At 35.2% G+C, this 21776-nt stretch overlaps 1 protein-coding gene across 5 annotated transcripts in view; it reads left to right on the top strand.

Moving 5' to 3' along the window:
* Positions 1 to 21776, top strand: part of LOC140438153 (ceramide synthase 5-like) — a 143625-nt gene that overhangs the window by 72846 nt on the left and 49003 nt on the right. For all 5 annotated transcript variants that reach the window (XM_072527866.1, XM_072527861.1, XM_072527865.1 and 2 more), the window contains exons 2-3: positions 3098 to 3205; positions 9649 to 9763. In XM_072527866.1, the coding sequence (XP_072383967.1) occupies positions 3111 to 3205; positions 9649 to 9763 (210 nt within the window). In that variant the 5' untranslated portion in view covers positions 3098 to 3110. The remainder of the gene's footprint in view (positions 1 to 3097; positions 3206 to 9648; positions 9764 to 21776) is intronic.

Raw genomic sequence — 21776 nt, 5'->3', positions numbered from 1 at the left:
CTGATTTTAATTGATTCTGAATGAGTTGCACCTTTTTATTTGATATTTGGTAAAGGGAGATAAAGGCAGTCTTACAGACAGTTTTGATACGTGTCTGACACATTATTGTATAGCAAAATGTATATGATTTCATTGATAAAAAGATCCTAATTCGGGACTTTTGGCATCTCTTTTTTATTTTTTAATGATGTGTATGTCTCACCTCTCTGTCTCGCTAAGGCAGTCTTATTTTTCTTCCATGTTTCAGGACGGCGTTTCCTTATTCCTGATTTTTTTTTCTGGCAAATTGAATACCTTTCTCTTAACATTATTTATCCTAGATATTAAAAGACTTTCCTTCCTGTCCGATAGATTTTCAGTATTTTTATAAGTAAAACTGAATCTTCTGCTATGGCAGGTGGTACTGCTACGAGATAACTTTCATTCTCACAATGAGAATCTTCAAAACTTTCGCTCGAATCAGTACTATCTGGATTGTAGTCGTCTGAAGTATATTCTGGAGAAATTACTTCATCTTCAGAAATAGAATCTGCAATTTAAAAGTTTTTCCAACATATAGAGTAGGTAGGTTACTTTATTATTTTTATCTGCAGACCAAAACCTTTAAACAATTTAATTTTAGAATGATTATTTACCGTTAAATGTATCTTGCAACTCTGGTGAAGATATCTAATTTTCATGCAGGATATTCTCGATTCTTGGTGGAGTTTTATCTTGTTCAGGTAAAGTTTCGGCAATATCTACGACAATAAAGTTATGCTTAATCTCTTTTTATCTAATTAAGTTGTTCTACAATCTTTAGATAATAAAAACATTGCTCATAACAAGTTTTATGCAGGTATTTTTTTATTGTTCCGGTAAACTCTTAACCTAAATTTATTATTAAGAAGCATATTTTAGTAAAAAACAAGATTGATTATCAATTCAATATACCTTCATACTGTTTTTGTCCCAGATTAAGTAAAAGTCTACGTCTTGCTGAGATTTTCGCAACTTATTTCACTATTTTCACTATTAAAGTACACAGTACGATTTTAGATGTAAAGAAAAACTTCACCTAACATTAGGGATCTATGCAACATGACATGACAACAGCAATACGTTTGGTCAGACATAAAAGATCTATGTACAATATTCAGCACATGGATCTTTTATGCACATTAGTAATAAAATATTGCTTGGTACACAGATCCTTTATCACCTAATTAAATCGTTGCTAAACGTTTTTAAGCCAAATAAATATTATGAAGCAAAGTTAGGTGTTAAAACAGACCTACTGAGCCTAAAAACTGATTTTTAAAAATAAGTTACATAGATCCTTTGTGCACTTGTGCCGTTTTCAATTATTATAAGAGTTTCTTATAAATATATATATATATATATATATATATATATATATATATATATATATTGAGGGATGTCTGAAATAAAACATCGATTAGTTTATGCGAGATACCTTAAAATGTGCATCGTGGTTCCTTCTGATGGAGCTACAATATTATCTAGACTTTTTTAAATGTTCGCTAACATTTGTTGTTTAGATCTTCTGTGTTTTTATCGATAGAACATAATGCTTTTTCTCAACAACTTATCAAGTAATAAATCCTTCCAAATGATTTAGATGGAATCTAGCAGCCGACTGAGATTACTTAAATCTTAATATACACATTCATGTGTGTACTTGCATTCGGATTGCGCAAAGGAATTTAATTGTAATGATAACAGTTCTATCGGTCTGAGAAAGCCAGTTTCCATAGGACAAAGGTAAATTATTGTCGCTGCTGGTAAATGAGAAAGGATTCGTTACACGTCTAAAAAATTTACTTCCAAACAGCATCACAGTCTTTAATAATGCTCCACAACATAATAGACAAGAAAATAAACACCTATCTTCTACATTAAAAAAAATATATGCAACTATGCCTTAGAAAAGGAAATATAGCATTTAATTCTTCGTCCAGAGCTATAAGAGTTGATTTAAGTGCATATACCTGGATTTGTTAAGTATCCGTTTGACCATATTATTAGAAGTTTTGGACGTAGAATATTACGAGTGCGACACTGCTAAAACCAGAGAAACCCTTCTTTATTGGTAATGGATATTAAAGTCTTTTTATGGATTGAGGCAATCGATTTATGTAAAAATAATGGTGTGGATGGATGCATGGATGATAAACCATTCCGGTCAGATATTTACAATATAAAACGTAGTAGCCTATGTGGGCACAGCATATCCACGAGCAATGACGCCAGTTAACATCACAAGCGCTTTTCGAAAAACCGGAATATTTCCATTTGATCGGCATGTCTTCACTGAAGAAGATTTTTGTCAAGTTTTGTAACAGACAAGCCACTTGTTGTAGTTAAAGCTGTTGCTTAAAATATAAATGAATCTTTAGATGTAGAAAATCCAGGTCCAAGTAATACTGATACCACGAAAACCTTTGTTAGCGCTACAGTTTTTAAGGGTTATCTTGAAGCTCCGACAAGAAAATCTGGGGAGGGCTACAAAAAACGCGAAGGAAAGACGATGATAGCTACGGATACCCCGAAAAAAATGGAATTGATTAAATCTAAAGAAAAAACAACAAAACAGAAAATCAAAGTTCAATCAAAATCAAACAGAAAAACAGTCCCGTCCCCTGTAATGCAAGGGTCAACTAAGCGCCAAAGTTCGCTTTTAAATTTGGAATAAAACTTCGACAGTTTTAACGTAAAATCATGTTGCGTCTCAGTGTTCCCACGTTGAAAGGAACAGTGAGACATTTAGTAATTTTTAGTTTTAATATTTTTGAGGTGTTAGCTTTAGTTTTTATCAAAAAAACGACATAGTTTTTCAGTTCTTGTTTATATATTAAATATAGAGGTACAATATAAGTTTAAAGTAGCATTTAATAAAAAAGTTATTGTCATTGAAAGTTTGGCGTCTCAGTTCTCCTACCACTAACCTACATTTTTGATGCGACAACACTGCATTTGGAACAAGCTTGACCACATTATATAAAAAATGGGTTAACTGTAGTTATTTTTAACCTACAAAATATTTTTGTTCTCAATCAAAAATTTATTGCAGTTTTAAAACTTTTTTTTGTTTCAGATAACTAAAAATAATGGACAGAGTAAAAATTTTTAGTTTCAACTTTAATTTCTTCTATCCTATTCCACTGGCGATAAGTTTGTTAATTTTAAGACGTCTTCTTGAAAAGTAAGTGATAATTTTTGTTTAATTACAGAAAATATTCTGGTCGTATAATAAAATAAACAGTAAAATAACATAAAACAGTGGTTAAGACAGGTAATAATCTTCTGCAGTCGCAAAGTTTGTACGAGTATCTATAGTAACCTATCAGTCGACACGAGTGTTAGAATTAAAGAAGGTTAGTATGCTACTAAATACGAAACGAGAAATATGTTTTAAATTATTACCCTATAGTTATAAAGTGGTTAACACTTCTATTTATTTAGGTCGTCAACACCGTCAACAACAACTGGAGTTGTGAGTAAACAGAAAATTCAACAAATGGGCAGAGCCGCTATATTCAACTTCACAAGACTATGTAGAAACACATAATATAACGTAATAATAAAAACACATAATATTATAATAAAAAAAGCACTCTCTCGAACTTTTACTATGTGTAAAGTACTTAAAAAAAACGATAAGCAACAGACTAATATTGTGAAATTGAAAGTGAATTTAGAAAGTCCAGATATACATTATACAAACGATATACATATAGTGGATATTGAATCCGTAATTCATAAGTCATTTGGATGTGGTAAAGAATGTATGATACAATTTTGAGATTAAATATCATAAGAATTCTGTCAAGTTGGTCGATTCAAGGAAATATTATCAAATTTATAGTATATATATTCAGGGATTCTACAGTATTCACTGCCTTCCCTCGCTCAACCGATTCCATCTCTCACTTTTGTCCCATTCTCCATCGTTTAGGCCTCTCTTACTCATGGCGTCGTCTACTTCGTTCTTCCAGGATTTTCGGGATCGTCCTCTTTCCTCCTTCATATGGGGCTCCATTCGGTTATTCTCTTTATCCATCTGCTGTCGCTAGTTCTTCTTACATGTCCATACCACTTTAGTCTTTTTTGTTCTATATATGTTAGTATGCCTGTTTCTAATGATGTTCTTTGCTTTATTTCGTCATTACTTCTCCTATCCATTCGTGTTACTCTGCATCATCTTTGCAGGCATTCCATCTCTGTTGCTACTATCTTACTGCTGTTTTTTTTTGTTTATGATCCAATTTTCAGCCCCATATGTCATAATACTTCGCGCTAATGTTTTATACATCTGTGTTTTTGTCTTCATATTTAGGTGTCTATCCCACTATACTGAGTTAAGGTGTCGGATTGCCGTTCTTGTTTGTCTTAATCTTTGTGTAATTTCTTCCTCTGTTGTTGCCTGTTTCGTGATTATCAACCCCAAGTATTTGAATTTGTCCTTTCCTTTGATTGTTACGTTATCATCAATCTGTAGTATATGTATTCTTCACTTGTAGATAGGTACTCCGTTTTCGCGTGGTTAATATCTAGGCCAGCCTTGGTATATTCTTCTTGTAGTTTATTCATCATGTAGCTGTGGCCCTCTTGATCTTGTGCAATCACTACTTGATCGTATGAAAAGCTTAACGTATATAGGTATTCGTTCCGTACCGCTACTCTCATGCATTCGCAAGTTCTTTTCCATGTAGTCAAGGATTTCTCTAAGTATATTTTGAATAGGGTTGGAGATGTGGAACAACCCTGCTGGAGCCCTTTTGTTGTGGTGAAGTCTCCTATGATTTTTGTTCCCATTTTAATTGAAACTTTATTTTCTTTATACAGAGCTTTTGTAGCTTCTATGAGTTCCGTCTGTATTTCCAATTTGTACATTGCCTCCCATAATTCTGACCTTGGTACAGAGTCATACGCGTTTCTCAGGTCCACAAATGCCAAATGTATATCTCTATTTTTTGCTTTTTTTTTCAACAGTTGTTCAAGTGTGTTATGTGATCTATGCATGATCTTCCTGCCGTGAAACCTGCCTGATCCTCCCCGATTTTGCCTTTTATCGCTTGCTCTATCTTTTCTCGCAGTATCTTACCATATAATCTTCCTAATGATGATATTACGCTTATTCCTCTGTAGTTTTCGCATCGTTTTCTATCTCCTTTCTTAAATAAAGATGTCATATATGCCTCCGTCCATTCCTTTGGGAGCTGTTCTTCATTTATGGCTTTCTGAAATATCCATTTTATCATCCGGTGTAATTTTTTTGATCCGTATTTTATAAGCTCAGGTGAGATGCCTCCAGGTCCCGGTGCTTTCTTATTTTTGATTGCTTTTATGGCCGTTCTCATTTCCCTTTCTGTTATTTCTATTGCTTGTTGTGGGGATCTGCTTCGTCTTCGCCTGTTTTCTTTTCCAATGAATTGTGGTCTTTGTTCTGTTAACAGTTCCTTGTAATAGTCCTCCCATTCTTTGTCCTGTAAATTTCCCAATTAAATTTTTTCTTTTGAGTTTTGTTTCGATCCTCTCAGTACTTTCCATGACTTCGAAACTCTTGTACCTTCTATGTATGTTTCACTATTTAAGCAGGTTCTTTTCCATTCTTTATTCTTTTGTTGTATTATTTTTTTTTCACTTCTCTATATTTTTCTCTATATTTTTTATATAAACTTCATCGTTGTTTGTAGTCAGCCATTTTCTCTATAGTTGCTTTTTTTCTTCAATTATTCTTTTTGTTGGTTCATTTATTTTATAATAGTGCTGTTTATTTGTTATATGTTCTTTTTCTCCAAGGGCTTCGAATGCTGCTTGTTTTATACTCGCCTTTATATGCTCGTATATTTCTTCGATGTTGCCGTATCTAAATTCGATTAATTTTTGGTCTAGACGTTGTTGCTATAGTTCTCTTATTGATTGTGCTTGGAGTAGTTCTATATTTATTGTTTTTCTCTTATAGTGTTTAACGGTTCTTCTGTAGAGGGGGTCTTGTTAAGTTTCTAATTAATGCCCATTTTTGCTGTCAGTAGTTTATGGTCCGTTCCACATTCTGCTCCTCTTCTGACTCGCACATCGTTGATCTTTATTGTGGTATCTTGTTTGATTATTATGTAGTCTATTATCGATTTCAGCTTTCGTGTTTCTTGTGTCCATGTATATTTATGAATATTTTTATGTCTGAAGAATCCGTTGGTGATTTTTAGGTTGTTTAGTTCGCATAATTCAATCAGACGTTCTCCTTTATCGTATAAATTTTTTAGTAATTTCCTATATAGACGAAACTTTAAAGTTCGACTAATTAAACGGCATTCCTCAAGGGTTTACGCTTAGAGTTGCACTTTTCCTTATTGCCATCAATGATTTGCTGATGATCTTGTTATATTCTGTTAATGAAAAATATATAAAAAATGACGACCCGTATACAGCAAGCTATTTACAAACTAGAAAATTGGTCAAACACAAAATTTTCTCTCACTAAAACGAAAGCAATTATCTACAGTAAAACTCCAAAGAAGCACATTACACCACCGAAATTTTACCTAAAGAATCTACCAATAAATCATTCAAAATCGATTAACTTCTTAACAATAAAATTGGATAATCGACTATCTTGACAAGACCACATCCACTCACTTCGACTATCAGCTCAAAACGGCCTCAACTTAATGAGAAGTATCTCTCATAAACAATGGGTTGCCGACTTTCGAACTCTTATGACTGTGTACAAAACCTTAATTCGTTAAAAATTAGATTATGGTTCTATTGCCTACAACTCAGCCAAAGGTTCACTGTTGAAAGTGCTAGATCCAGTACATAATTCAACAATTAAAATTGCACTGAACGCACACTACATAAGTGCATCAATTCAAAGTTCATATTTTGAATCCGGCGAGAATACCCTAGCCTAATATATGCCTCAAGAGTATCAGCCAACTCACAGGTACCTGTTTATAGAAACACATTTACAGTTACATTTCCATCGATTTTTAATTGTAAAAAAATATTGTATCCTCAAGCTTAGACACAATAATTCCACCCACTTCACAATATTTCTTAAGTCAGCCAACATAATCTTACCATGGATAATTGCTCTCCCTGATTGTAATACATCTTTCTGCATTTAAGAAATGTGACATACCAGCCAAAATCTTCAATCAGAAAGTACTTGAGTTATTAAACAGTTTTAATGGTTATATCCTTAATTTCACCCACGCATGCAGATCTGCAAACGGAGTAGGAACGGCTTTCACAACAGGTAACTATAACAGTTCCTTCCAGTTCCCTCCCAAACATCCATATTCTCCGCTGAACTTTTCGCTATCGTCCAGTCATTAGCGTTTGTCAACATACATGACATCAAATGCTCTCTAATCATTACCGATTGCCCGAGTGCATTAAGAACCATAAAACAATTGTATTCCAAACATCCCCGCCAGCTCTTAATTAAGACGGAACTCTTAACATGCCAACAAAATCAAAGATTATTTCAGTTCTTCTGGATATCTTCATACTGCAAGATAAGTGGAAATAATAAAGCTGACATATTATAAAAAATAAAGTAAGAAATAAAAAAGTGAGAATCCGTTAACAGACATCATAACTACCTGTGTTCGTACTGATTTAAAGCAATATTTTAATACCAAAATGGCATGACAAAATGGCAAATATATTGGAATATAACTCAAAATCAAACTTAACACAAAGTGTGTGGCCGTGGAAACTTTTTACTAAGATAAGAGACCAAGTGATCATATTCAGATTACGACTTGGAGATACAGAGATAACCCATGATTTTATATTAAAGAAGGAACCTCCTCCGATGTGTTGTGTGTGGTTTATTTTAATACTAATAATCCTTTGTGATTAATGCAAATTGCAAATAAAAAAAGCCTGTCTTGTATACTTTCTGATTTTACACATACAGGAATTATGTTTTCCAATCTGAAAATTGCTTCGTTTTTATCAAACAAACTTTTCCAAACCCCAGTTCTTCGGGCCATCCATGCGAATCGTAATTAACCAAGGAATATGCTCTTGAACATTACTAAACGCATTCTTGTAGCTTACGAGACAAAATATATATGTAGAAGTGTTGTATTCCGTAATTTTTTTAATTAGTTGTAAATTTACAACTTTTTTAATGCAGTATTTAACCTGCGATGAAACCTTAATTATATTTCGGAAGGAATAAGAATACCTTCCACTCTACTTCAGAGTTATCCAGATGCTTTAGCGTAAGTCATAATTGAGTTTAAAGCCAGTGTGTGCTATATTTATCAAGACCTCACATGGAACGCTATATTTATCAGGGGGTTTGTTCAGCAACAGTTTATTTACAAAAGCTTTAGTTTCCTTTAGCATTCTGAGCGGTTTTCTTTCATGATCATTTTACTCGATGTTCGTTTTATAGTTGGTGATTTACTATACTCACGCCGCACCAGCACAGATAGAAATCCTTTCCCGAATACTTTGTTTTCCTTAAAACCTGTTTTTTTCTGTTTCTTCTGGTGAAAATGAATAATGTTGGTCGTTGATTTTGAAGACTGGTTTTGCATGGTTTTTTGGTTTTTTTTTTTTTCTATTTTCCAGATTTAGCCATACGGCTTACACTCCCTCTAAGGGGAAAATTCACTTATCCCAGATACCTACGGTATGAAAAGAATTGAGCTCTGGTGGACTCTTTTCGTGTTATTGAGCCCTAGGTGACTTGGTATGCTGGAGTATCTCCCAAAAATTTTCGTACACATCTGGACGTTGAGAGAAATACAGCTTTCTGCATGGTCTTGTAAAGATGTTCATTCAGACCTAGCTTTCTTATGTTTTCTAGGAGGTTTTTCGGAATGACTCCAGTAGTAGAGAGAATAATAGGTATTGTCTGGGTACTTTCCATTCTTCACTGTCTTCGTATTTGAATTTCCAGATCCCTGTACTTGGCGATCTTTTCGTTTTGTTTAACACGAAGATTATTGTTGTTGGGTATCGCCACATCAATTAGTGTTGTTTGTCTCTTTAGTTTATTAACTAGTATGAGATCTGGTCTATTATATGCCACTGTTTGGTCTGTGAGCACAGTGCAGTCCCAGTATAGCTTGTAGTTGTCATTCTCAAGTATACTTTTAGGAACGTATTGATAATATGGGAGATGGTTTGTTTGGAGAAGTCCCAGTTTGATGGCTATCTCTTGATAAAGAATGTTTCCTACTGAGTCGTGCCGTTCCTTATATCTAGTTGCAGCAAATGCCTTCAGCCCCCGGTAAAATGTTGGATGGTTTCTTGAGCTTGACATCCATATCAGCATTTGTCATTTTGGACCTGAGTGTCTTTAACGATATATTTCAGGTAATTTTTGGTTGGTATAACCTGATCCTGAATGGCGAGTAATAAACCCTCTGTTTCAGGGAACAACTTTCCTGATGTCAGCCAATAGTTCGACGCTTTATTGTCGACGTGGTCTTGACTGACTTTATTAGGATGTCGCCCGTGAAGAGGTTTACCCATCCAGTTGCTCATTTTTTCTTCTAAGTAAGATGGTTTATGCGCATTTCTGGTTCCCTCAGTTCCCTTCTATATTATTAAATTTATTATTATAGTTAAACGTATTAAATATTTATTATTTTTTATTTGTGTTTAACTTTTTAGATTATGCTATGAACCAGTTGGTGTTAAATTAGGCATAAAACAACCGATAGCTTTAAAAAAAGATACATACTCTAAAAAAACAGCAACTATCTCCGATTGGATATCAACTAGTCATGTAAGTAGCCAAGACATAAAATAAAATAATTTTTTTATATCTTTTAAAAGGACAAGCCCCACGGTAAATATCATACAACACATTTGATTGAAATAACAATTATTATAAATATTATTACTACAATTTCATCCATAGCAAACAAAGAAACAGGACCGGCGATAACGGGCCTGCAAGGGATCCACTCCAGGAGGACGCCTCTGTTTGGGGTGCGCCAAAATGCGTGTTTTTTTCTGCTTTCAAAAAACAAGCAACTTTATACTTATTCGAAATGCTTTGTTTATTTATTTAAAATTTCTTTAAAGTTGTTTAAAGATTTTGTGCCAGCAGTTAGGAGTGTAAATAAATGATTTATAAGAAAATAAATATTTTACATAAAATTTAGTTTATTAGGTTTTGTCAATTGTAAATGTATATGCATATGAAAATTTGTAAGTGGATATTTGACTAAATTAAGTGATCATGTTGAATATTTAATTTAAAAAGTCACTTTAAAAATAAAATATCTTAACGACATCGAGAAATTTTGGGAATATTAAAAAAATATATAAAAAATTTGAAGTATTAGCTAACCTTAAATAACGTAACGGTTTATTAGTAATACAATAATAATATATTATTAATACAAGCGATAGTCCAATCAATATTTTGACAGTATTGCAGTATTGGTGAAAATATTTCTGTTCGCATTTTTGCTCTTCTTGGGACGGATAGAGAGGGAAGTTTTATACGTTGGGGAGGGTGTACTCTTTTCTGCTGTCACCGAAGGCTAAGATGGCGAACACGATATTAGATAAAATCCTAGAGAAACTGCAAACAATGGAGGACCACAATAAACGAACCCTAGTATTAGGACTACAAAGAAACTTAATACTTAATTGTAGATGATTTCGACTTACTTATTTATTTAAATTTAAGCAGTCGATTAGAGTCTTTCTTAATAAAACTTAAAAACTGATTTATTATAAAAGAGACGCCTACAACAATCTACATTACTATTGCATATTTAGTCGTTATAGTACAAATCATTTTTTGATTTTGACTTAATCACGATAATGGCTGGTAAAAGTCTAATGCCTCAGATAGTACGTATAGTCCAAAAGTACATAAAAAGTCATTTAGATTATTGAATATTCTGACCTCAAAAAATATGTCTTTACACTTTGCATCCACTTTCAAATTTAAAAGATAGAAAGATATGTGATTTAGCATGATTGCTATCATATTTTAACTCTAATTGTCTTTGGTTAGTAAGTCAACTGCAATGCACATCAATACCTTTACAGAGATAGCAATTTTATTAGTACTGCCATCAATAATTTTTTAGCCAGATCAACATTAAACATTTGTGTACCCATTTTACCTTTTTAGGTACTAAACTTAGATAGTATTTAAGACAGTTAATAATATTTTACCTTAAATGACTTTGTTTCTGAATTTTATTAGCTTACCGACAAATAACTATATACCTTTATTCGTTAAAACTATGTAAAAAAGTGTTTTAAACTATTTTATTTGCTTTAAAATTATTTTTTAAAGAAATCAGATAATCCGTTATAAATAAGTTGGGTATTATAATAATCTATCTATCTATATAAGGATTTTTACATTTTACAGCTATCGCGGCCTTCCTTCTTTCAGCCAACGTCTCCAGTCCTTTATGTTCTGCCATTCTCCATCTCTAAGGTCTCGTCTTTCCATGGCCTCGTCCACTTCATCCCTCCATGGTCTTCGGGGTCTACCTCTTTTCCTCCTTCCTATTGGGCTCCAATCCAAAATCTTTGCTTTCCACCTTGTATGATCTGTTCTTCTCACATGTCCATACCAAATTAAACGTTTTTCTTCTCATTTCTGATGCGATCCATTTTTGTCACTCTGCAGCTTCTTCTCATGAACTCCATTTTAGTTGCTGTGATTTTGGATCTGTTTCGTTTATTTATTACCCAATTCTCTGCTCCATAGGTCATTATACTGCATACCAAGGTGTTATAAATTCTCTTCTTTGTATTTCTGGTAATTTGTCTATCCCACAGTACCCCGTTCATTTGTTTAATACATGTTCTTGTCTGTGCTAATCTGCTGGTTATCTCTTGCTCGGTGGTTCCATTTTTTGAGAGTATGAATCCTAAATATTTGAATTTGTCAGTGCCGTTAATTTCCCTATTATCGTCCATTTCCAAGTTTCTCACTGGTTCTTGCTCTGTTGTTAAATGTTCGGTATTTTCTAGATTTATTTCCAGTCCATTTTTTGTGTATTCCTTTTCTAAGTTTTGGAGCATATAGCACAGATCTTCTTCATCTTGAGCCGTTACCACTTGGTCATTTGCAAAGCTTAATGTGTACAAGAAGTTGTCCCGGATTGGTATTCCCATCCCTTCACATTTCCTTTTCCATGGTTTTAATATTTGCTCGAGGAATATCTTGAACAGTGTCGGAGATGTAGAGCATCCCTGCAATAAGCCTTTTGTGGTCTTAAATTCGTTGGAGTATTTATTGCCGGTTTTAACTCTTACCTTGTTGTTGTAAAGTTTTTTTACGGCTTCTATTAACCTCTGAGTTATTCCGATTTCCTTCATCGTGTTCCATAGTTGTTTTCTGGGGACCGTGTCATATGCCTTTTTTTTTGATTTTTTGTTCTTTAAAGTCTTTATGGCATTATTTACTTCGATTAATGTTATCTCAATATGTTCTTCATTCTGATTTTGTTGATTATAGTAATATTTACCTTTATTTAAAATTTCTTGTGTAAAAGTTACCCATCATGTGAAAGAAGAAATTCGTATTCCAGGGACTGCTTCAATTATATGTTTTCTCGTTAATATCACGGTCTTATCGATCAAATGGAATTAAGAAATATGCTTTGCTACTTCATGAAATCTTAAAGTATTAAAGGCTTACTTTGCACTGAGTTTATAAAATAAATTGAGTTGAATACTAAAACATTTGCGATGTAGAAAAAACAAATTTCAGCAAGCCCGACATCAGCATTTAACCGCCCCAAATTCATTACCGGACTCCTATTCATATTTCACTTTATAGCAAATCTAGCTATTTTATAAAATATTAATTTAGTTCTTTAAACAGAACTCGGCAAACTCAACCCTCAAACAAACCACCTTTTGTACCGAACGTAAAATTAAAATATATTTTAAGCAAATTTTTTTGCTCGTTTCGTGCCGCTGCCGGACTAGTGAATTTAAAGTTTGCTAGGATGAGCAACTATATTACAGTCGGCCGGATTCGAGATCACTCAATATGCTTAAAAGTAATCCTTTTAGCACTTTCAGCATAATTATGCAACATCTCGCTTAAGTTCTAAACTAAAACTTGTCTAAGTTTGTCTCAAAGTAGAACCCTAAAATTTGAATTTTTAAAACATCGATTAAAAGCGAAATATTATGAACTCTATTTAAGGAATATATGTATATATATATATATATATATATATATATATATATATATATATATATATATATATATATATATATATATATATATATATAAATATTAAACGGAAAGAAAACAAGAAAAGCAATAATCATTGTGAAGGAGCAAAATCTTTGCTCTATAGTAAACGAAAAGACCAAAATTAGACAGAAATGAATTATACAACGCGTGACTAAATTGTACAGCAAACTATCCAAATCCTTTAAAGCACTTGAAGAAGCAATCAGTAACAAAGAAGATGTACCAAAAGTCTTTCCGACAATTACAAAAATGAAAAGCGGTAAAGCAGCTATAATAGATGGCATAACAGTGAAACTGCTTAAATACGTTGGCAGAAAAACCTGGAAAATCTTACCAGGCGTATTTACGAACTGCTTGAGATCAAGATGCATACCAGATCACTGAAATACAGCAAACAAAGTTCTCATTCTTGAGAAAGTTAGCAAAGAAGATATTAAAAACTACTGACCTATAAGTCTACTAACAATCATATACAAGATATTCACAAAGATCATCAACAACAGATTAACAAAATGCGTTAAATGCTGCACAGCCAAAAGAGCAAGCTGGCTTCAGAAGTGAATTCAGTACTCTGAATCATATCCATACGCTTCGAGAACTAATGAGTAGAACTAAAAAATATGAAATACCGCTACCATTAACCTTTATAGATTTCGAAAAGGCTTTCGATTCTATATGTCCCAAGGCAGTAATAGAAGTTTTGACCAATCAACGCATTCACAAATCGTACATAGAGAATTTAGTAAACATAGTAAGACAATCAAAATCTTAGGTAAAAATTTATGGAAGCACTCCAGAATTCCACTCTTCGAGAGGTTTCCGACAAGGCGACACAATATTTCGTCATAAAATAATTACAGTACGTATCATTGTTTATTTAATTTTTAACTATATCCCTAACTTATGCCCCGCAGTTTAGTTTTAAAGACATTATTTCCTAATAAAAGGTTTAAAAAAAACAAACCTTCTATTTGCATCTTTACAATAATCTTTAAATCAAAATCAAAATATATGTTCAATTTAAAATAAAATTGTCCAATTTAATATTTTTTACGTATTTATTAAAGTTTAAAATCATTATTTTTGATAATATTTCGGAGGGTGTCCAGAATGCCTCTAATAAACTATAACTAAATCGTAGCAAGCAAGAAATTTAATTAAACCCAGCCTGTGAGACATGTTAACCCATAAGAATTACGTTCGGGTGTAATAATTCATTGGAGCGAGGTGTATTGACTGAACAGAAGTCACTCCACCGCGCTTCAATGCTCCAGACCATCCGTTTCCTCCTATAGCACTCTGATACGCGATAGGGGCACAACTATCAGCCAAATGCTCTTTATGTGGGAGTCCTGAGTAATAGAACTCCAACATGGTATCTCATCCGATTAATATTCAGGCTAGCGTTAGTGGCTTTATTCCTGTTACCTTCATGGGACTTATCCGCGAATCTAAAATTGCTTACTTGGGCCTCAAGTCTTCGCTTGGGCACTCTGGGTTAGGCCCAGTTCGGACACTTGGTGCTCAAGGAGTTGGAATTTACTTGCCCGGCTTTTTATGGTCTTTTGTTAATATTTTTTTGTGGATTTCGCCGCTTTTTGTTAGTAATTTTGTAATTTTTTTGGTGGCCGAAGCGGTTTTTTGTGTTTTTTGTGTTTTTTGTAGTTTTTGTTGTAGGATGCCCTAAAACATAAAATCATAATTAGTGAATATATATAAATATAATCAATTACCTGGGCCTATACTGTACTTGCTCTTGTCCACGATTTTATAGAGCTACGAACTATCCTCTTTTGTGTGTTGTGGTTATTGTTTTTTGTTTTATTTTTACTCCGGTGATTTTGTGACTTGGATGGATCTCCAGTTCCGCGAACTTTGTCCTTGCTTTATCTTTCATTATTTCAGTCACTCTAATTTGTTGTAGTTCTCTAAATAGAAATCATTCAGCAACGTATCTCGGTACGTTGGCTGCTTTTCTTAGACTGCTGTTGAGTGCCGCTGTTATTTTCTTTATTGTTATATTGCCTATGTGTTCCCATGCAAGGGTTGCATATGTTAGTATAGGAAGAATTATACTAATAATCTTATTTTTGTTTTCATTCACAGTTTGCTTTTTCTACCTGCTAGTCCTTTTATTGACGCTTTTGCTATGTTTGCTTTTTGTGTTGTGGAGTCTACGTGTTTTTTGAATGTTAAGACTTTACTACTACTACTACTAAGGATTTCCACAGTTTTCACTGTCTTCCTTCACTCAACCGTTTTCTCCAATTTTCCCTGTCATTCCAGTCTCCATCTCGCAGGGTTCTTTTCTCCATAGCCTCGTCGATTTCATCTCTGAATGACCTTCGGGGTCTTCCTGTCTTTCTTCTTCCAATCGGGCTCCATTCTGTGATTTTGTTTATCCAGCGTCCTCTGTCCGCTCTTCTGACGTGGCCGTACCAGGATAGTCTCTTCTCCTCTATATAGTCGATTATGTCTGATTGCACTCCCATTCTCCGCTTAATCTCTGCGTTTTTAATTCCGTCTCTTTTTGTAAGTTCACAGCTTCTCCTCAGGAACTCCATTTCTACTGCTCTTATTCTACCTCTATTTCTTTTGTTTATTGTCCAGTTTTCGAACCCATATGTCAGGATACTTCTTGTCAGGGTGTTATATATTCTCTTTTTTGTCTTTATCGTAATGTTCTTATCCCACAACACTGAGTTTAGTTGTCTTATACAGTTTCTTGTTTGTCTCAGTCTGTTGTTTATATCTTCTTCTGTTGTTCCCTGGTTCGATATTATGGTTCCTAAATACTTGAATTTATCTGTTCCATTTATTTGTCTTCCCTCGTCTATCTCTGGTTTCTCATATCCTTGTTTTCTGTTGTTAGGTATTCGGTTTTCTCTAAGTTTATTTCCATGTTAAGACTTTATCCATGATTATTTCTAGGTGTTTTGCTTCACATGTCCACTTGATAGGGTTGTTTTGCACTGTCACTTGTTCCTCTGGTTGTTGATGTCTCTTTTCGAAGAGTACTGCTTGCGTTTTTTCAATTTAAGGTAATTTTCCATTTTAAACTCTACTCTTCGACACCGTCTAACGCTGTTTGCAGGTTGTTTACCGCTATGTCTATGTTTTGGTGTTTGGCCGCTATCACTGTGTCGACGGCATATAGACTTAGTAAAGTTCCTTGTGTTCTAGAGACGTTGGCTGTGTATATTGTGTACAGAGAGGTGACAAGACCGCTTCCTATGGTACTTCTGTCCTCGACGCATCAAGGAATTTGGATATCGGTTAAAATACTTGGGAATTCCAAGGTTGGCCAAATCCAAATTTCTAATTGATTCGATGCAGGGAAATTCCACTTTCGCTACGTAAAACAAAGGATTTGTTTTACATAAAAGCAGGTAGATTTTCTCTCATCGGTCAGTCGAGCTTGCCTCTTCTACTGTAGACCTAGTCGGTGCTATTATTGTCCCAACTAAGTTATTGTTTTATTTCTGATTTCCTATATACCATTTTTTTTTATTTTAGCATTATTGTATATTCAGACCTTTTCAGGTTAGAATATTTGTTCATGTACTGATTGTTTGATATTTTGATTGTTTATTTTTCTTGTATTTTGTGTCTAAGTTGTTCTTCCGTAAGTTAAGAACACTTAGAAATATTTATCTTAATTTTCCTATTTTATATTTTGATTTGTACTTTGTCTAAGTAGTTCTTTCCGGTAAGTCAAAGAACTCTTAGAAATATTTCTCTGAATATTTGACTTGTTATTTTAATTGTGCGTCTAAGCTGTTCTTTTCCGGTAAGTCAAAAGAACACTTAGAAATATTTTCATAATCATTGTTGCATTATTATTTCCGATATTTTATTTAAGATATTTTCTTCCTTAAGTAAGAAAATACTTAATACATTTGTCTCTTTCATTTTCTATTTTATGCTAAGTTGTTTCTTCCGTAAGTCAAGAAACACTTATAAATATTTGTGCATTTATTTTACTATATTTGATTCTCTTGTTTATTTTCTGTTGTAAGTTGTTTCTTCCGTAAGTCAAGAAACACTTAGACATATTTCTATAATCAGTTTCATTTTTACATTTCTCGTTTTATATTTTGAGTATTTTATTTTTCCACTCTAAGTCGTTTCTTCCGTAGGTCAAGAAACACTTAGAAATATTTCCATATTTAACTCTCACATTTACATATTTCATTTATCTATACTTCTGTCCTAAGTTGTTTCTTCCGTAAGTCAAGGAACACTTAGAAACATTTTTCTTTGCATTATATTTTTTATACCATTTTATTTTTCTTGTTTACTAAGTTATTCCTTTCGTAAGTCAAGGAATACTTAGACTATTTTACCTGTTCTGTTTTCTATTTTTGATCTGTTATTTTGTAACTGCTCCTTGGAACTGTTACCTATAACAGATACTTGTCACGGTAACCGTTATTTTATACCAGTAGAAGTATTAAACCATTTTATCAGTGATAAGCAAAGACGGTCAACACCCGGTCTAATTCCGAGGACAGGAAGAAGTCCGCAGAGCCGGCGATGGGTCCTACAGGCCCAAACGCCCCCTCTCGGCAACATGGCGCCCAACAAACAAAACCCGAACTCACGACCCCAGGACCGTCTTCGAGCCAACCTGCCACAGCTGACTTTATCTCTGCCTTGATGCAAGCGATGGCGGCCCTATCCACAACTCAAGGCACTGCACCCCAGATGCCTCAGACTGAGACACCGAAGTCCAGGATAAATTACACGAAGCCCCCTCAATTCTCAGGCCGGGACACCGAGAATCCGCTCAGCTTTTCGACAAAAGCTGAGAATTTCTTAATCAAACATAACGTAGACGAGGACCAATGGATCGACTACCTTATAGACAACTCCCTCCACGGCGATGCGAAGAAATGGGCTCAGAAATTCTCATACACGGACCTGCCATACACCACATTTCGAGACCGTCTCCTAAGGAGATACAATGACCCTGCCGCAATTTCAACCCTGACGTCGAAGCTTCATGGAGAACATCAACGTAGAGACGAATCCACGGAGGAGTTCATTAACCAGAAATCTGCCTTATTCAGACGTCTCATGCCACATACCCCCGAGGATCAGAGGTGTATAACGATAGCAAACTTACTGAGACCCGACATCGCGATCTGCCTGAGAGCGAACATCCCCAGGACCGAGGAAGACCTTCTGATAATCGCCCAGGGCATGGAATGTGACATCCGCCGGACCAGCAAACCCCAGCAGCAGCAACAACAGCCGTACCGTCCCCTACGTCAGGATAACGCTCCACGACACCCTGAGGCGATAGACCAATGGAGGAACTCCAGCGGACAGTACAGGATGCCATCAATGGACCAACCATCACCTCCAACCCCACAGAACCAGGGAAACGCCAATCGGGGCGCCAACTGAACCCTGTTGTGAAGATGGTGCCCCAACTGAATCCTATTCAGGTACAACCCTCGACAGCAGGCCTCCCCCAACTCTATGGAAGGATCAACGGGCAGCAAGTGAAGATTTTGGTCGACACCGGTGCCTCCGGGAACTTCGTTCACCAGAGGTTGATCCAGAGACGGGACCTGCAACGAGGACCAGGACTGGTTCAGCTGGCATGTACGGGCAGCACATCCCGCACCCTAGGGACTGCTGCAGTCAATATGAACATTGACACTCTGGACACGACTGTAAACTGCATGGTTATGGAGGATTTGAACCACGACGTTGTGTTAGGGATGCCTTGGTTGGAGCAGGAAGAGGCCAATGTAGACATACCCCGAAAATGTCTACACGCTGGTACTGCCTGCCGAACCACCATCTACTGGGCGACCCCAGCAGAAAGGCAAGCCAAACCACAACAGCTGGAATTCCATCAAACCCCATCCCAACAAGCAGAGCAGTCAACCCAAGAGGACAATGAAATATTAGACAACCGTCCACGTCAGCCGACCACTGAAGAAACCGAAACAGCGGACATCAGTACAGGCACACCCGAAGAAGAAGAACCTAGCCTGACAGCAGATGACATGCCAGACGCCGAATGCCTTCTATTGATAGAGACAATGGAGCACGGCGACGAGGAGGAGGACACCGACCCCATCCTCGACGGTCCGGTCGACATACCACTCCAAGAGGAAATCCGGAGAAGTCACCGGACACACAAGAGAAAGAAACGACTTCGAAGACGCGAGCAGCAAACCTCCGAAGACGTACCCAGGAGCGAGATTGAAGAGAATCTCCTCCAAGAGTTCACGATGGTGGACGATGCTGACCATAGGACCCTGACCCCTCCGGACGGACGGGATGAAGGAACCACAGCGCAGCCGACCGCCAAAGATGAACAAGGATAAGGTCCCATTACGACACGTGGAGATATCAAGGTGAATTGAGTAGCCTTATATCTTCACGACGTCGTAGGACCTCCTCAGGGTGAATAAAGTAGCCCTGACGGAAGCAGACGAGCCACCCGGCACACCTGGACCACCTGGGCCTACTGGACCATATACAATTAAGTTCAAATATCTTAAGTACAATATCTTAGTTTTTTTTTATCTTAAGTCTTTTACATTATATTCTTTTAGGGTAAAAATTTTATTATTGTATTTTTTTTTTTGATTCTTAAATTGTATTTTTCTATTGTTTTAATAAATTTTCTTAGCACCGTTAGGTCTTTCAGAGGAGGGGGGATGTCCTCGACGCATCAAGGAATTTGGATATCGGTTAAAATACTTGGGAATTCCAAGGTTGGCCAAATCCAAATTTCTAATTGATTCGATGCAGGGAAATTCCACTTTCGCTACGTAAAACAAAGGATTTGTTTTACATAAAAGCAGGTAGATTTTCTCTCATCGGTCAGTCGAGCTTGCCTCTTCTACTGTAGACCTAGTCGGTGCTATTATTGTCCCAACTAAGTTATTGTTTTATTTCTGATTTCCTATATACCATTTTTTTTTATTTTAGCATTATTGTATATTCAGACCTTTTCAGGTTAGAATATTTGTTCATGTACTGATTGTTTGATATTTTGATTGTTTATTTTTCTTGTATTTTGTGTCTAAGTTGTTCTTCCGTAAGTTAAGAACACTTAGAAATATTTATCTTAATTTTCCTATTTTATATTTTGATTTGTACTTTGTCTAAGTAGTTCTTTCCGGTAAGTCAAAGAACTCTTAGAAATATTTCTCTGAATATTTGACTTGTTATTAAATATTTTCATAATCATTGTTGCATTATTATTTCCGATATTTTATTTAAGATATTTTCTTCCTTAAGTAAGAAAATACTTAATACATTTGTCTCTTTCATTTTCTATTTTATGCTAAGTTGTTTCTTCCGTAAGTCAAGAAACACTTAGACATATTTCTATAATCAGTTTCATTTTTGCATTTCTCGTTTTATATTTTGAGTATTTTATTTTTCCACTCTAAGTCGTTTCTTCCGTAGGTCAAGAAACACTTAGAAATATTTCCATATTTAACTCTCACATTTACATATTTCATTTATCTATACTTCTGTCCTAAGTTGTTTCTTCCGTAAGTCAAGGAACACTTAGAAACATTTTTCTTTGCATTATATTTTTTATACCATTTTATTTTTCTTGTTTACTAAGTTATTCCTTTCGTAAGTCAAGGAATACTTAGACTATTTTACCTGTTCTGTTTTCTATTTTTGATCTGTTATTTTGTAACGGCTCCTTGGAACTGTTACCTATAACAGATACTTGTCACGGTAACCGTTATTTTATACCAGTAGAAGTATTAAACCATTTTATCAGTGATAAGCAAAGACGGTCAACACCCGGTCTAATTCCGAGGACAGGAAGAAGTCCGCAGAGCCGGCGATGGGTCCTACAGGCCCAAACGCCCCCTCTCGGCAACACTTCAGCCTCCGGGCTCCCGAGCTAGGACAGGACTTGTTCTATACGAACCCTGAAACTCCGATTGCTAAAATACGAAGAGATTAGTCTTATTATTGCCCCGCTGTAACCGTATCTTCTTATTTTATAAATTAGTCCTTTATGCCAGACTCTGTCGAAAGCTTTGCTTACGTGTAGGAAGGCAGCTTCTGCTAAGAGTTCCTAGTTCCAACAGGATGAGGTTGTGATTGGCTGTAACCTTCGTTAAGTGTTTAACTAAATCGTATGCATAGCCTAAAGAACAAAATTCATCCATTGTGAGCTTTATTAAAAGATCGTCAACTATTGTCGACCACAGGAGAGATTATAATATTTCTTCTTGAGGACAACTTTAACTGTTCTTGTAGTGACCGACTGAGCTCCTAGATAGTCAGTTATATTTATAAATATTACGCATGAAATAAATCCATTTGATAATAGAAAGTAGAAGGATGGTATAACTTTTCTGCTGGGGCATTTTCATTAGACTGTAATAATGTATTACTTATCATGAAATCCTTATATATCAATGCATGCACATAATGTCACTAATTTTGATAAGATTATCAATTAAAGATCTTTAACAAAACAATTCAATACGTCTATAGTGGATTTGCCTGGTTGTACTTGAGAAAGCGGTAAACTTTCACTCACTAC

The sequence above is a fragment of the Diabrotica undecimpunctata genome, chromosome 4 (assembly GCF_040954645.1).
Source record: "Diabrotica undecimpunctata isolate CICGRU chromosome 4, icDiaUnde3, whole genome shotgun sequence".
Taxonomy (NCBI): Eukaryota; Metazoa; Arthropoda; class Insecta; order Coleoptera; family Chrysomelidae; genus Diabrotica; species Diabrotica undecimpunctata.
This window is presented reverse-complemented; position numbering and strand designations above follow the sequence as displayed.